At 46.5% G+C, this 14,199-nt stretch overlaps 1 protein-coding gene across 2 annotated transcripts; it reads left to right on the plus strand.

Annotated features, from left to right (window-relative positions):
• The first annotated feature begins 426 nt into the window (after positions 1-426).
• LOC115267455 (uncharacterized) lies at positions 427-7,832 on the plus strand. 2 transcript variants are annotated; one of them, XM_062855992.1, is made up of 5 exons: positions 427-628; positions 708-774; positions 839-7,297; positions 7,377-7,443; positions 7,508-7,832. In XM_062855992.1, exon 3 carries the CDS (start codon positions 1,140-1,142, stop codon positions 6,924-6,926), a length of 5,787 nt encoding a protein of 1,928 aa, XP_062711976.1. In that variant the 5' UTR covers positions 427-628; positions 708-774; positions 839-1,139; the 3' UTR covers positions 6,927-7,297; positions 7,377-7,443; positions 7,508-7,832. The 2 variants fall into 2 exon arrangements, with proteins under 2 accessions (XP_062711976.1, XP_062711978.1); XM_062855994.1 differs by having other exon boundaries at positions 427-774.
• The last annotated feature ends 6,367 nt before the right edge of the window (positions 7,833-14,199 follow it).

The following is a 14,199-nucleotide window of genomic DNA, read 5'->3' on the forward strand; positions in this document are numbered from 1 at the left end:
TAATGCGAATCTCAGGAAAATGCAGCTGTCAAAATTACCGGAACGTTCGGTACGTTTTACAAATTTACCGTAAAAATCGCAGAACGTTCGGTATGTTTGTTTACAAATGAATTATCAATATCACTGAACGTACGGTAAATTTTACAAATTTACGGCGATTTTATGCGAGCACAAAAAACAATATTTTCATAAAAAAACCCAGATTAATCCACCTAGTGGTGATAGCGCCTTTCTCGTCGAATATATACTCATGATCTTTACGTCGACATAAGCCGATCCTGAGAACACTGTTACGATGCCGCATTAAAATAAGTTTTCTTGGATTTCTGGGCCGGTCTAATAATGGACCCGTCTAACCGCAGCATAACTACCGCAACATGACAGTACGCGTGTAGAAGTAGTGGTAGGTGGAGAGATGAAATAAAGCTAATGCAGAAGAAAAATGTAAATAAACGAAAAACGAAGAGATCAATCTTTCGCCATTGCAATCAAGTTGTAAAACAAAATTGTTTGCTAAGTTAGCTAGTGTAACAAAAATTAGTTTAATCGCTTTAACAACTGGCTTTCAGTTACAATTGAGTGTGGATATCGTCGGATAGTGTTCAGTTCTTGGTTCGGTTGAATTCTCGTGAGTATAAGTTAAAAAGAAAAATAATTAAGAGTTTGATGGAAATTGCTATGAAATGATTATGATTTCTTACCCATAGGACCAGTGGCTGATAAAAATCATCCCTATAAGATCGTGGTAAAATTGTCGTTTCGAAGAGCTAGACAGTAAGTAAATACCGAGATAAACTTAACTTGAAAGATAGTCGTTGATTGGAATTATACCCAACAGCGTAAAACCGTCATATCCAGCGGAGCAACATTAGGGTAGTTGTACCAGTGTTCGACACCCTAGAGAAGTGCCCAAAGAATAAAAGGAAACCACTTTATTGTGAGTAGACATAGTTAGGTTTTTGAAAATAGTTTATATTAATGAAAAATAAATAATATTATAGTTTGAGCGTTGCTACAAAAATCGTAAGCTGCTACTGAAATTTGGTTTCCCTTCGGGAACATTCTCAAAAATAAAGTGACACCCGCGAAGTGATTCCCGCGTAGTGAAGTGTCTAGTGAGGAGTGAAACCTGCAGCAAGATGGCTTCCGATGCAGAATCCACCCACGACCAAACCATCATGGACCTGACGGCAACTCCGTGCGCCATCTGTGGCCCGTCTACGCGCGACGAAGTTATGGTCGGATGTGACGGATGCGCGGAATGGTTCCACATCCGTTGCGTGGGCATCGAGGAGGGCAAACTGCCGAAGAAGTGGTACTGCCAAAGCAAGGCCTGCCAGGAGAAGGCCCAGGAGTACCACCAGAAGCAGAAGGACGCCAAGAAGCAGGCTCGCACCCGGAAAAACGGCAACGAGTCTGACAAATCCAGCGTCAGCTCTCGCCTAGCTTCGTCTAGCGTGGAAGCGAAGGTGCGAGCGCTAGAGGAGAAGCAGAAGCGCCAATACGAGGAGATGGAGGCGGAACTGCTGCTGCAGAAAAAGGAAAGGGAGATGCAGCGTGCGTTCGAGCAGCGAAAAATGGAATTGGAGCTGCAGATGCGCGCTGAGGAACAAGAGGAGCAAAGAGCTTGGCAAGCGGAAATGCTCCAGAAGAAGAAGGAACAGATTCGGCAGATGAAGGCGGACCAAGACTCGTTCGAGCTGCAGATGGCAGCCATGGATAAGGAGTTGGCGGAACTGTCGGCTCAAAAATCCAAACTGGAGCCGAAAGTAGTCGCGGGTGCTTCAAAAGCGGGCCATTCCGGCAAAGTCGACCAAAATGTGTTGAAGCTGAGCAAGGCGAACGTGAGGAAGCTAGCGCAAAGCTACGAAAGCTCCGAAGAGGATGAGGAGGACGACGATTCCGGTGATTCGGATCTGCAGAGCCAGAGTTCGGACTCGTCGATGGAGCGCAAGGCGAAACTGAAGACGTACAAGAAAGTGGGAAGTGTCAGCCAAGACGGGCTGGGGCAGCAGCAGACCGGACCGACAAAGGCCCAGCTGGCCGCGAGGAAGGGGTTAACGTACAAACTCCCAAAATTCTCCGGCAAACCAGCGCAGTGGCCATTGTTTTTCGCGGCCTACAAAGCGTCCAATGAGGCCTGTGGTTACATGAACCACGAGAACCTGATGCGACTTCAGGAAGCGCTGGAAGGTGACGCTCTGGAACTGGTATCTGGGCAGTTACTGCTTCCCGAATCCATCCCGCAGGTCATCGAGAAGCTGCGCCGACACTTCGGCCGCCCGGAACAACTGCTCCAAAGCCTATTGGACAAAGTGAACCGGCTGGAACCCCCGAGGGCGGACAATTTGAGGAGTTTTGTTCCATTCGGAAATACGGTGGAGCAACTCTGTGGCCATCTGGAGGCCGCGGATCTGAAGCAGCACCTTGTTAACCCGCTGTTGATCAAAAGCCTTGTCGCCAAGCTACCAGATCGAGAGAAGCGGGAATGGGTCCATTACCGGAGGGGCCACGGGGAAACAACCTTGCGAACGCTGACGGATTTCTTAATGGACATCGTCGCAGACGCCTGCGAAGCCAACGTGGATGTCGAGTTCGTGCCCTCTCCGCCGTCCAAAGGAATTGCACCATCCAGAAAAAAGATGCCGAAGGAGAAAGGTGGACTATACAGCCACAGCGAAGCCAGCGCATCGGCCGCCAACGCCGGCGAGGAAAAGGTATTGAAGCCCTGCAAACAATGTAGGAGGACAGATCATCGGCTGCGACACTGCGGCGAATTCAAGAAACTGCGGTATGCGGATCGGCTTAGGCTGGTGAACCGGGAGAAGCTGTGCCACGTGTGTCTGAATGAACATGGAGGGCAGTGCAAATTCAAAATCCGCTGCAACATCGGTGACTGTCGAGACTTCCACAATCCGCTGATGCATCCGGTCGGAAACACGGTCGGGCTAAGTGCACACATCCGGACAAACTGCACGGTATTGTTCCGGATCGTTCCGGTGCAGCTGCACTACGGTGGAAAAACGGTGTCAGTGCTGGCGTTCCTGGACGAAGGTGCTTCCGTCACGCTGGTGGAGAAAAAGCTCGCCGACCGTCTGGGCGCGGTCGGAGTACAAGAGCGATTGACCATCCGGTGGACGGGAAACATGTCAAGAGTGGAGGATTCCCGAAGGATGAGCCTGTGGGCGTCGGGAACAGGCGCAGCCGCCGGCAAGATGCGGTTGCACACGGTGCACACTGTGGGAAAATTGATGCTGCCGCACCAAAAGTTGGATTCGCAGGAGCTTGCCGCACAGCACGAACATATGCGAGGGCTGCCCATCGAGTCGTACGACGGACAGCCGCAGTTGCTGATTGGAGCGAACAACATCCACTCGTTCGCGCCGATAGAAGCAAAAGTGGGTACGCCCATGGAACCGATTGCGGTTCGAACTAAGTTGGGATGGACGGTGTATGGGCCGCGGCAAACAACCTCGTCGGCGGCCGGTAATTATCTCGGCTACCACCAGCAGATTACCAACGAGGACCTGCACGAGCTGCTAAAAAGCCACTACGCGCTGGAAGAGTCAGTGGTGGCAATCCCGCAGGAAACAGCAGAGGAGAAACGCGCCCGGGAAATACTGGAGCGAACCACCAAACGCGTCGGTGACCGCTTCGAAACCGGACTGCTGTGGAAGACGGACGATCCACGATTCCCGGACAGCTACCCGATGGCGGTTCGCAGAATGAAGCAGTTGGAAAAGCGACTCGACAAGAATCCGAAGCTGAAGGAGAACGTCTGCAAGCAGATCGACGAGTACCAGCAGAAGGGGTACGCACATCTCGCTACCGCCGAAGAACTGGCCGGTACTCCCGCCGACCAAACGTGGTATCTGCCGATCAACGTCGTTCAAAATCCGAAGAAGCCCGAGAAGATCCGTTTAGTCTGGGACGCAGCGGCGGCCGTGCAAGGAGTATCCCTAAACTCACAGCTGCTGTCAGGACCGGACATGCTCGTCCCACTCATCAAAGTGCTCTGTGGTTTTCGCGAATGGCGGATTGCCTTCGGTGGAGACTTGAAAGAGATGTTCCACCAGCTGCAGATTCGCTCCGAGGACAAGCAGAAACAACGTTTCGTCTTCCGAAAAGATCCGGAAGAACCACCACAAATCTACGTCATGGATGTGGCGACATTTGGGTCGACGAGCTCCCCCTGCTCGGCTCAATACGTTAAGAACCGGAACGCCGAAGAGTTCGCCGCTCAGTACCCTGAAGCGTCGGTTGCCATAATACGTCGACATTACGTCGATGACTACTTCGACAGCGTCGACATCGAAGAAGAAGCAGTGAAGCTGGCGCAGGAAGTCCGGTTCGTCCACAAACAGGGCGGATTCGAAATCCGCAACTGGGTTTCCAACTCGCCAATAGTTCTGCGCAGTCTAGGAGAGGAGAAGCCGGCGGCGCCGGTACATTTCAGCCGTGACAAACAGACGGCCAATGAGAGAGTCTTGGGAGTGATCTGGGATCCGAACACGGACCAGTTTGCGTTTTCAACGACGCACCGCGAAGAGTTGATGCCGTACCTGTACGAGGGGAAGCGGCCGACGAAAAGACTAGTCGCCAGTTGTGTGATGGGATTCTTCGATCCGCTCGGATTGCTGTCGCCGTTCACCATCCACGGCAAGATCATCATCCAGCATCTGTGGCGGTCCAAGTGCGACTGGGACGAGGAAATCGATCCCAATTCCTGGGAGCTGTGGAAGCGGTGGACGAGTTTGTTACCGGAGGTCGAAGCTATCAGGATTCCACGTTGCTATCTTGGCGACGCTAGATCAATCGAAGTCAATTCGTTGGAACTCCACATCTTCACCGATGCCAGCGAACACGGATACGGCTGCGTAGCATATCTGCGAGCAGTCATCGACGGGAACGTCCACTGCAGCCTGATGATGTCCAGGGCTAAAGTGGCACCGGTCAAACGGCAGTCGATTCCCCGTCTGGAGTTGATGGGCGCGGTGATGGGGGCCAGGATGAACCAAGCCGTTCTGGACACTCACTCCTATCAAATCAACCGCACCGTTTTCTGGACAGACTCGCGCACCGTATGCAGTTGGATCAATGCCGATCAACATCGGTACAAGCAATTCGTCGCCTTCCGGGTCGGCGAGATACAAGAGTTGACGAGAGTAGCGGACTGGCGATGGATTCCGACCAAACTAAATATCGCCGACGTGCTGACGAAGTGGGGACAAGGTCCTCCGTTGCAGAGCGACGGAGAATGGTTCAACGGACCGGCGTTCCTGTATCGGCCGCAAGACCAGTGGCCAACCCAAGAAGCGTTCTTTGAAGAGACGGACGAGGAAGCAAGAGGTATCGTGTTGTTCCACGGAGCGATCGACGTCAACCCGATTTCCCGTTGGACGAAGTTGCTGAGGGTGACAGCGAGTGTGGTGCGCTTCATCGACAACTGCCGGCGAAAATGTAGAGGAGAGCCGATAGTGACCACGTGGGCTACGGCGAAACAGCGGCAGCTAACCCAACACGTTGCGGCCAACTATCCGTCGGTGAAAGCCCCACTGGGCCAAGAAGAGCTTCGACGGGCGGAGACAATCCTATGGCGTCAAGCACAGTGGGACAGTTTCCCGGACGAAATGAGTGCGCTCACAAACAATGTGGAGCGCCAGCCGGGTGGCCCAATTTCGGTCGTCAAGAAATGCAGTCCGATCTACAAGAGCTCGCCGGTGCTGGACGATGAAGGTGTGCTGCGGATGGACGGGCGGCTCGCAAACGCGGATGAGAGCTCTTTCGACAAAAGACATCCGATAATCCTGTCCCGGTCCCACGAAGTAACGCAAAAGCTGATCCAGTACTATCACGAGCAGTTCGGACATGCCAATTTGGAGACCGTGTTCAACGAGATGCGGCAGCGGTTCCAGATACCGAAAATGCGACCGGCGATACAGCAGGTTGTGAGCAAGTGCGTCTGGTGCAAAGTGAACAAGTGCCGGTCGCTTTCTCCGAGGATGGCCCCACTTCCAGTGGAACGAGTAACGTCCCACCTTCGGCCATTCAGCTCCGTGGGCCTTGACTACCTAGGTCCGGTAGAGGTTGCGGTCGGTCGGCGAAAGGAGAAGCGATGGGTAGCGGTCTTCACCTGCATGGCCGTGCGGGCGGTGCACCTTGAGGTCGCCCATAGTCTCACGACGGAGTCCTGTCGGATGGCCATCGCTCGGTTCTGTAGCAAATTCGGCAAACCGAACAATATCTTCTCCGATAATGCCACTTGCTTTCGGGGAGCAAGCAACGAGATGGAGAAAATCAATAAAGAATGCGCGGAGGGTGTTAGCAGTTCATCAACCGCCTGGCACTTCATTCCGCCCGCAACGCCGCATATGGGTGGCGTCTGGGAGCGGATGGTACGGTCGGTGAAGCAAGCCATGCGCGCACTCGACGATGGACGAAGGCTGACGGACGAGATCCTGGCGACAACACTGACGGAGGCGGCCGACATGATCAACACGCGGCCACTAACCTATTTGCCGCAGGACTCGACCGAAACGGAAGCACTGACGCCGAACCACTTCCTCCGAGGAACGGTGTCTGGTGCGGACGTGAAATTGGAGGAATCAGCCACATCCGCAGAAGCTCTGCGGAACTTATACAAGCGTTCCCAATATCTCGCAGACCGCATGTGGGAACGTTGGAGCAAGGAATACCTTCCTACGATCAACCGACGGTCGAAATGGTTCGACGATCAACAGCCGCTCCAAGAGGGCGACTTGGTCTTCGTAGTCGACGGCAAAAACCGGAAGTGCTGGAGACGCGGCGTCATCGAGGCAGTCATCCAGGGCTCGGATGGCCGAGTCCGACAGGTAGACGTTAGGACCGCCGACGGTAAGGTACAGCGACGAGGCGTGGTAAATTTGGCGGCACTGGAGGTAAGGTAAATCCGGGAATGCCGGATGTTACGGGCTGGGGTGTTACGATGCCGCATTAAAATAAGTTTTCTTGGATTTCTGGGCCGGTCTAATAATGGACCCGTCTAACCGCAGCATAACTACCGCAACATGACAGTACGCGTGTAGTAGTAGTGGTAGGTGGAGAGATGAAATAAAGCTAATGCAGAAGAAAAATGTAAATAAACGAAAAACGAAGAGATCAATCTTTCGCCATTGCAATCAAGTTGTAAAACAAAATTGTTTGCTAAGTTAGCTAGTGTAACAAAAATTAGTTTAATCGCTTTAACAACTGGCTTTCAGTTACAATTGAGTGTGGATATCGTCGGATAGTGTTCAGTTCTTGGTTCGGTTGAATTCTCGTGAGTATAAGTTAAAAAGAAAAATAATTAAGAGTTTGATGGAAATTGCTATGAAATGATTATGATTTCTTACCCATAGGACCAGTGGCTGATAAAAATCATCCCTATAAGATCGTGGTAAAATTGTCGTTTCGAAGAGCTAGACAGTAAGTAAATACCGAGATAAACTTAACTTGAAAGATAGTCGTTGATTGGAATTATACCCAACAGCGTAAAACCGTCATATCCAGCGGAGCAACATTAGGGTAGTTGTACCAGTGTTCGACACCCTAGAGAAGTGCCCAAAGAATAAAAGGAAACCACTTTATTGTGAGTAGACATAGTTAGGTTTTTGAAAATAGTTTATATTAATGAAAAATAAATAATATTATAGTTTGAGCGTTGCTACAAAAATCGTAAGCTGCTACTGAAATTTGGTTTCCCTTCGGGAACAAACACTTATACGCTTAATACGATTCATGTAAAATTTGAACTCCTTATGAACCAAATTGTGCACAGTAATTTTAGATGCAAAAGAAGATTGGAAAAAACTTTATTCAGTGTTGATGCTTTGGTTACGATTTTATTCTCTTGTACATATATGAATACTTTGACTATTTCTTCAGTTTTAATCTTACCCAACGTTTACCAGGCTATCAAAAAAACCACCATTTGATGTATTGCTAACATTGGTTTTGTTCACTTTCATAATCCCACTATTTTAAGTACCGCATGCTTGGGTTTGGTTCAATTTTACGTTTGATCATTTCCGGCAGACACCTGGAACCGATTCCATGGCACTACTGGTTGTCCCAAATATTGTATGGATATGGCTATTTTCTTGTCAACTGTTTATCAGGCTGCCTAAAAAGCCGCGAATTGATGTGTTCCATGGGGAGCATCCATTAAGTGCGTCACGCTGAAATTGGGAATTTTCGAAGCTCCCCCTCCCCTCTTCGTACGGGTTTTTCCTATACATAACCCGGGAGCATCGTGTACTGAGTACACGCACCATGAAAAAAGCTCACTTGTAGTACAAAGCGTGTGCGTAGTGTCGCTGAGGGTGGCTGAAGACGCGACTGCTCGAGGGTTAAAATAGCTTGTCACACTTTTACAATTCCCTCTCCCCCTAGGATCGTGACGTACTTAATGGATGGCTTCATGTATGATTTTGGTTTACTTTTATATTTTACCATTTCCGGCGGGCCACTCGTTACCTGTTCTTCAACACTACCGGTTCTCCCAAATGTGCGTCTGAGACTTTTTGCTGACAAACTGTCAATTAAGTTATTGAAAAAGCCGCGATTTGGTGTGTCGCATGCATAGGTTCGGCTTACTTTTATATTTTACCACTTATGACGAGACACCCAAATTCGGTTCCCGGACAGGACCTGTTGTCCCAAATTTGGTCTGCGACTATTTTTTTTGCTAACTGTTCAACAGGTTACCGAAAAAGCCGCTGTTTGATGTGTCGCATGCATGGGTTTGGTTCACTATTATATTTGGACACTTCCGGTGGGACACTACTGGTTCAGATATGGTCAGAGACTAGTTTCTTGCTAACCTTTCATTAGGTTATCAAAAAAGCCGTGCTCTGATGTGTCGTATGCATGGGTTTGTTTCACTTTTATATAAGGCGATTTCCGACGAGACACCCGGAACTGGTTCCGCAATACAACTGTTAATCTCCAATGTGGTCTGAGCCTACTTCCTTAATAACTGGCCATCAGAGTATTGGAAAAGCCGTGATTTGATGTGTCGCATGCATAGGTTTGGTTCTCTTTTATATTTGGCCACTTCCGTCGGGACCCCCCGGAACCGGTTCCGGAACACTATCGGTTCAGATATGGTCTGATACTGTTTTCCTGCTAACCGTTCATCAGGTTTTCGGAAATGCCGCTGTTTGATGTGTCGCATGCATGGGTTTGGTTCTCTTTTATATTTGGCCACTTCCGTCGGGACCCCCGGAACCGGTTCCGGAACACTACCTGTTCATATATGGTCTGATACTGTTTTCTTGCTAACTGTTCATCAGGTTATGCATGCATGGGTTTGGTTCTCCTTTATATTTGGCCACTTCCATTGGGACCCCACGGAACCGGTTCCGGAACATTACCGGTTCAGATATGGTCTGATACTGTTTTCCTGCTAATCGTTCATCAGATTATCGGAAATGCCACTGTTTGATGTGTCGCATGCATGGGTTTGGTTCTCTTCTATATTTGGCCACGTGGTCATTTTTTTGGGACTTTTCAACCCCCCCCCCCCCCGCGTGGTCATTAGTCCATACAAAAATTTTTATTTGTCCATACAAAATGGTCATTGGCCGAACCCCCCCCCCCTTCATCACCACGTGGTTTATGGACAGCCCCTGATACTGTTTTCCTGCTAACCGTTCATCAGGTTATCGGAAATGCCGCTGTTTGGTGTGTCGCATGCATGGGTTTGGTTCTCTTTTATATTTGGCCACTTCCGTCGGGACCCCCGGAACCGGTGCCGGAACACCACCGGTTCAGATATGGTCTGATACTGTTTTCCTGCTAATCGTTCATCAGGTTATCGGAAATGCCGCTGTTTGATGTGTCGCATGCATGGGTTTGGTTCTCTTTTATACTTGGCCACTTCCGTCGGGACCCCACGGAACCGGTTCCGGAACACTACCGGTTCAGATATGGACTGATACTGTATTCCTGCAAACCGTTCATCAGGTTATCAGAAATGCTACTGTTTGATGTGTCGCATGCATGGGTTTGGTTCTCTTTTATATTTGGCCACTTCCGTCGGGACCCCCCGGAACCGGTTCCAGAACACTACCGGTTCAGATATGCTCTGATACTGTTTACCGGTCAACCGCTCATCAGGTAATCGGAAATGCTGCTATTTGATGTGTCGCATGCATGGGTTTGGTTCTCTTTTATACTTGGCCACTTCCGTCGGGACCCCCGGAACCAGTTCCGGAACATTACCGGTTCAGATATGGTCTGATACTGTTTTCCTGCTAACCGTTCATCAGGTTATCGGAAATGCCACTGTTTGATGTGTCGCATGCATGGTTTTGGATCTCTTTTATATGGCCACTTCCGTCGGGACCCCCCGGAACCGGTTCCGGAACACTACCGGTTCAGATATGGTCTGATACTGTTTTCCTGCTAACCGTTCATCAGGTTATCGGAAATGCCGCTGTTTGATGTGTCGCATGCATGGGTTTGTTGCATTTTCATGGCTGACTCCTCCCAAGGGTACCGGTCCGGAACACCTAAATGGCCATAACTCCGGAACGGCTGGACCGATCCGAACCATTTTCAATAGGAAACAATGGGACTATATGCCGCGTCGAATGAACCATCGGTCATTAAAATCGGTTGAGGTTTACTACCAAAAAGTGATGTGAGTTTTTTGTACACACACATACACACATACACACACACGCACACACACACACACATACACACATACACACATACACACACACAGACATCACCTCAATTCGTCGAGCTGAGTTGATTGGTATATGTGACTCGTCCGTCCGGACCTTCTATCAAAAAGTCATTTTTGGAGTGAACATATAGCCTTTCCAGTACACTTAGTGTACGAGAAAGGCAAAACGTCGATGATGGGATTGAATACATGACTTTCTGATCAGGAACCACACTTGCTGCCACTGTACAAGAGAGTCTTGCTTGGAGATGATGCGCAAATTCTAATAGAACTGATACTCGAAGCTGCCGGCGTGGCTGTCAAACGCATTTTACAGTAGTACGGTAAAATAGTCCCATCACCGATCTGTTCGGTAAAATATTCACAGGTCTCCTGTAAATTTATCTGATTTCACCGGTTCTTCGGTGATTTCTTAGATTTCACCGATTTTCTCCTGCAATTTCATCGATTTCGCCGTAATACTGTAGTTTGCTTGTTTACAGACCAGTTTCGGTGATTTTTTTCACCGAATACTGTAATTTATTCTAAGTGTGTAGAGTGCCGTGCTACAATGCACCCAACAGTTGTCAAACCACCACAACCACAAATGGCAATACAAAGTTTGCCGAGACAGCTAGTTTTAAATCATTTTTGCTCAAGCGGAACAACAGATTTACTATATATTTCTAAACCTTTTTAACATCAAACAGTTCAGTTGGCACATAACACTAGGCTTCAAATTTTCTCCAAATTTGTGTGCATAAAAGCCGAACAAAGGTTGTTATTCAGCAAAATGCTGAATTATTTCGCCATGAGGGTGCTTGTTATATGAGTGATTGTTGGTTGGGTAGTTTTTTGGGAAAGAAACTCCAGTGAAATGTCTGAAATAATTCTTGGAGAAATTTTTCAATCATGGAAGGTTTTTTTATGCTGAATTTTTGGTGAAATTTCAGGGGGTTTCTCCAGAAGAATTTGTGAAGAAAATTCTGGCGGAATTTCTAAAAAAAAACTACATATTTTATCAAAGGAATCTTTGGAGGAATCTCTAGAATAATTTATTGAAAAATAAAATCGCTGTATTATATTGCACATTTAGTAGGATCAGGAATCGATTCATCCGTTATCGGAAAAGCGGATTCAAAGCCTCAACCATTAGTAGGCTAACTGAAGTTTAAACGGGAATCTTCCAAGGGAATTGTAAAAAAGTCACCAAGAATATCAACGGAAATCCTCCAGAATGTCATACGTAAGTTGCGATAAAAATCTCCCAAGAGATAGGCCAAGAATAAAGGGGAATGTGTTTGTGATTCTTGTGAGAATATCGTCAAGAGTTTCGTTGATAATCCGTTAAAAATAACAAAAAAATCGCTTTGTACTTTTGAAGAAAATCGTTAAGCGAGGATCGTCTAAGAATTACAGTACGAAATATACAAAAGATCTAATGAAAAATACGTCAAACATCAACAAATGTACAAGTTATCACTTTTATTTCTATTAGGTCTGAACAGGTGATTCATGAAGTGCTGGCGAGAAAAAAATCTTTGTCTTTTTTTATCGGCGTGGAAAATATTGTTGGGCGGAGTGAAAAAATTTGAATGGCGGCACGCCCCGAATTAACTTAACTGGCGGTAGCGGTGTGGAGAATACGTCAACGACGGCGGCGGCGACGCACACGTCTACCCTATTCATAATCAAAAACGATCATTGGCGGAGGAAGCTCTCTGTTAACATTCACGTAACCGATCCTCGGCAACTCATTTTAAAAATGCTGGCATTTCGTCAATATTCGACTTTTTTCGGTCGCCTGCAATCGATCATAAATTGATGTAAGTTTATTATACTCAAGTGGCCAAGCAATTTCCGGAACCATTCCGGAGATATTCCGTTTGAGGGCATATAGTCTTAGCAACTGGCCCTATACCCGTCAGGTCCGAGCGCCTGAGACCAGAAAGAAGAAGAAGAAGGAGATATTCCGGATTGTTCTGGGGTCAGCAGGGTTGTCAAAATGGCTAAAAGTTATTTTTCTTGTGGTATTGGGCTTTTTTTTTTATTACCGTACGGGTTTGGGCCGAAGGGTCTCAGATTTTCATGAAACTTTTCCACAGCCAGGGCTTATGGATATATGAACAAAAAAAAAAAATTGAGAAAAATTCAAGGTCGCCTATTTTCTCGGAAAACTTCGGTGGAATGGTGGAATGTTTTTGTTTTCCCCTGACACTACTTACTGTGAAAAATCATAACTCAAGAACGAAGCATCATAGAAACAAAGTTTTTTTTAGGAAATGAAAGCAAATTTTCTCAAAAATCCAAAAAAATATGAACTGGAAAAAGTTTTCCACAGTTGAGAAATTTTTTAAAGAAAAGCCGGAAAAACAATGCCTGAAATCGCGGAAAATTTACTAAAAAAATTTTTTTGAGAAGGCTATTTCATAAGCTTTAATCGCTATAATTTTTGGAATGCACTTTTTTTCGGTTTTGAGTTATGGCCAATTTTGTTGAAAAATGTCCAAATGTGTCGTATAAGCCTTTTCTTTGAAACATCATAACTCAAGAATGAAGCATCGTAGAAACAAAGTTTTTGAATGAAATGAAAAAAATTGAACTGGAAAAAGTTTTCCACAAAATTTTTCTCAGTTGAGAAAATTCATAAAGAAAAGCCGGAAATTTCTTTATGAACTTTCTCAACGGTGGAAAATTTTGCGGAAAACTTTTTCCAGTTCATATTTTTTTTTGATTTCTGAGAAAATTTGGTTTCATTTTCATTCAAAAATTTTGTTTCTACGATGCTTCGTTCTTGAGTTATGATTTTTTAAAGAAAACGCTTATTTGACACATTTGGACATTTTTCAACAAAATTGGCCACAACTCAAAAACGAAATAAAAAGTGCATTCCAAAAATTTCAGCGATTGAAACTTATGAAATAACCTTCCCAAAAATTTTTTTTTTTTGAAAATTTTCCACGAGTTCGTGCATAGTTTTTTCCGGCTTTTCTTCACTAATTTTCTCAACTGTGGAAAATTTTGTGGAATACTTTTTAAAGTTCATATTTTTTTGGATTTCTGAGAAAAACTTTGTTTCTATGATGTTTCGTTCTTGAGTTATGATTTTTCATATAAGGAGTGTCAGGGGAAAACAAAAAATTCCACCTGAGTTTTCCGGGAAAATAGGCGACCCTAAATTTTCTCAATTTTTTTGTTCATATATCCATGAGTCTTGCCTGTGGAAAAAGTTTCATGAAAACCTGAGACCCTTCGACCCAATTTGTACGATAATAAAAAAATCCCCTATTGCGAAATGCCAGCATTTTGAAAATGAGTTGTCGAGGGTCGAGTGCGTGAAAATTAATAAAATGCACATAGAACACCAAGCTTGGAAGCATACCTTGTCCAAGTAACACCAAGAAGAAAAAGAAGAAGACGAGGATGAAGAGGATGAAGAAAAGGAAGAATAATAATAAGAAGAATGAGAAGAATATAAAGAAGAAAGAGAAGAATATGAAGAAGAA

This window comes from Aedes albopictus, chromosome 3 (assembly GCF_035046485.1).
Source record: "Aedes albopictus strain Foshan chromosome 3, AalbF5, whole genome shotgun sequence".
In the NCBI taxonomy this organism is placed as follows: domain Eukaryota; kingdom Metazoa; phylum Arthropoda; class Insecta; order Diptera; family Culicidae; genus Aedes; species Aedes albopictus.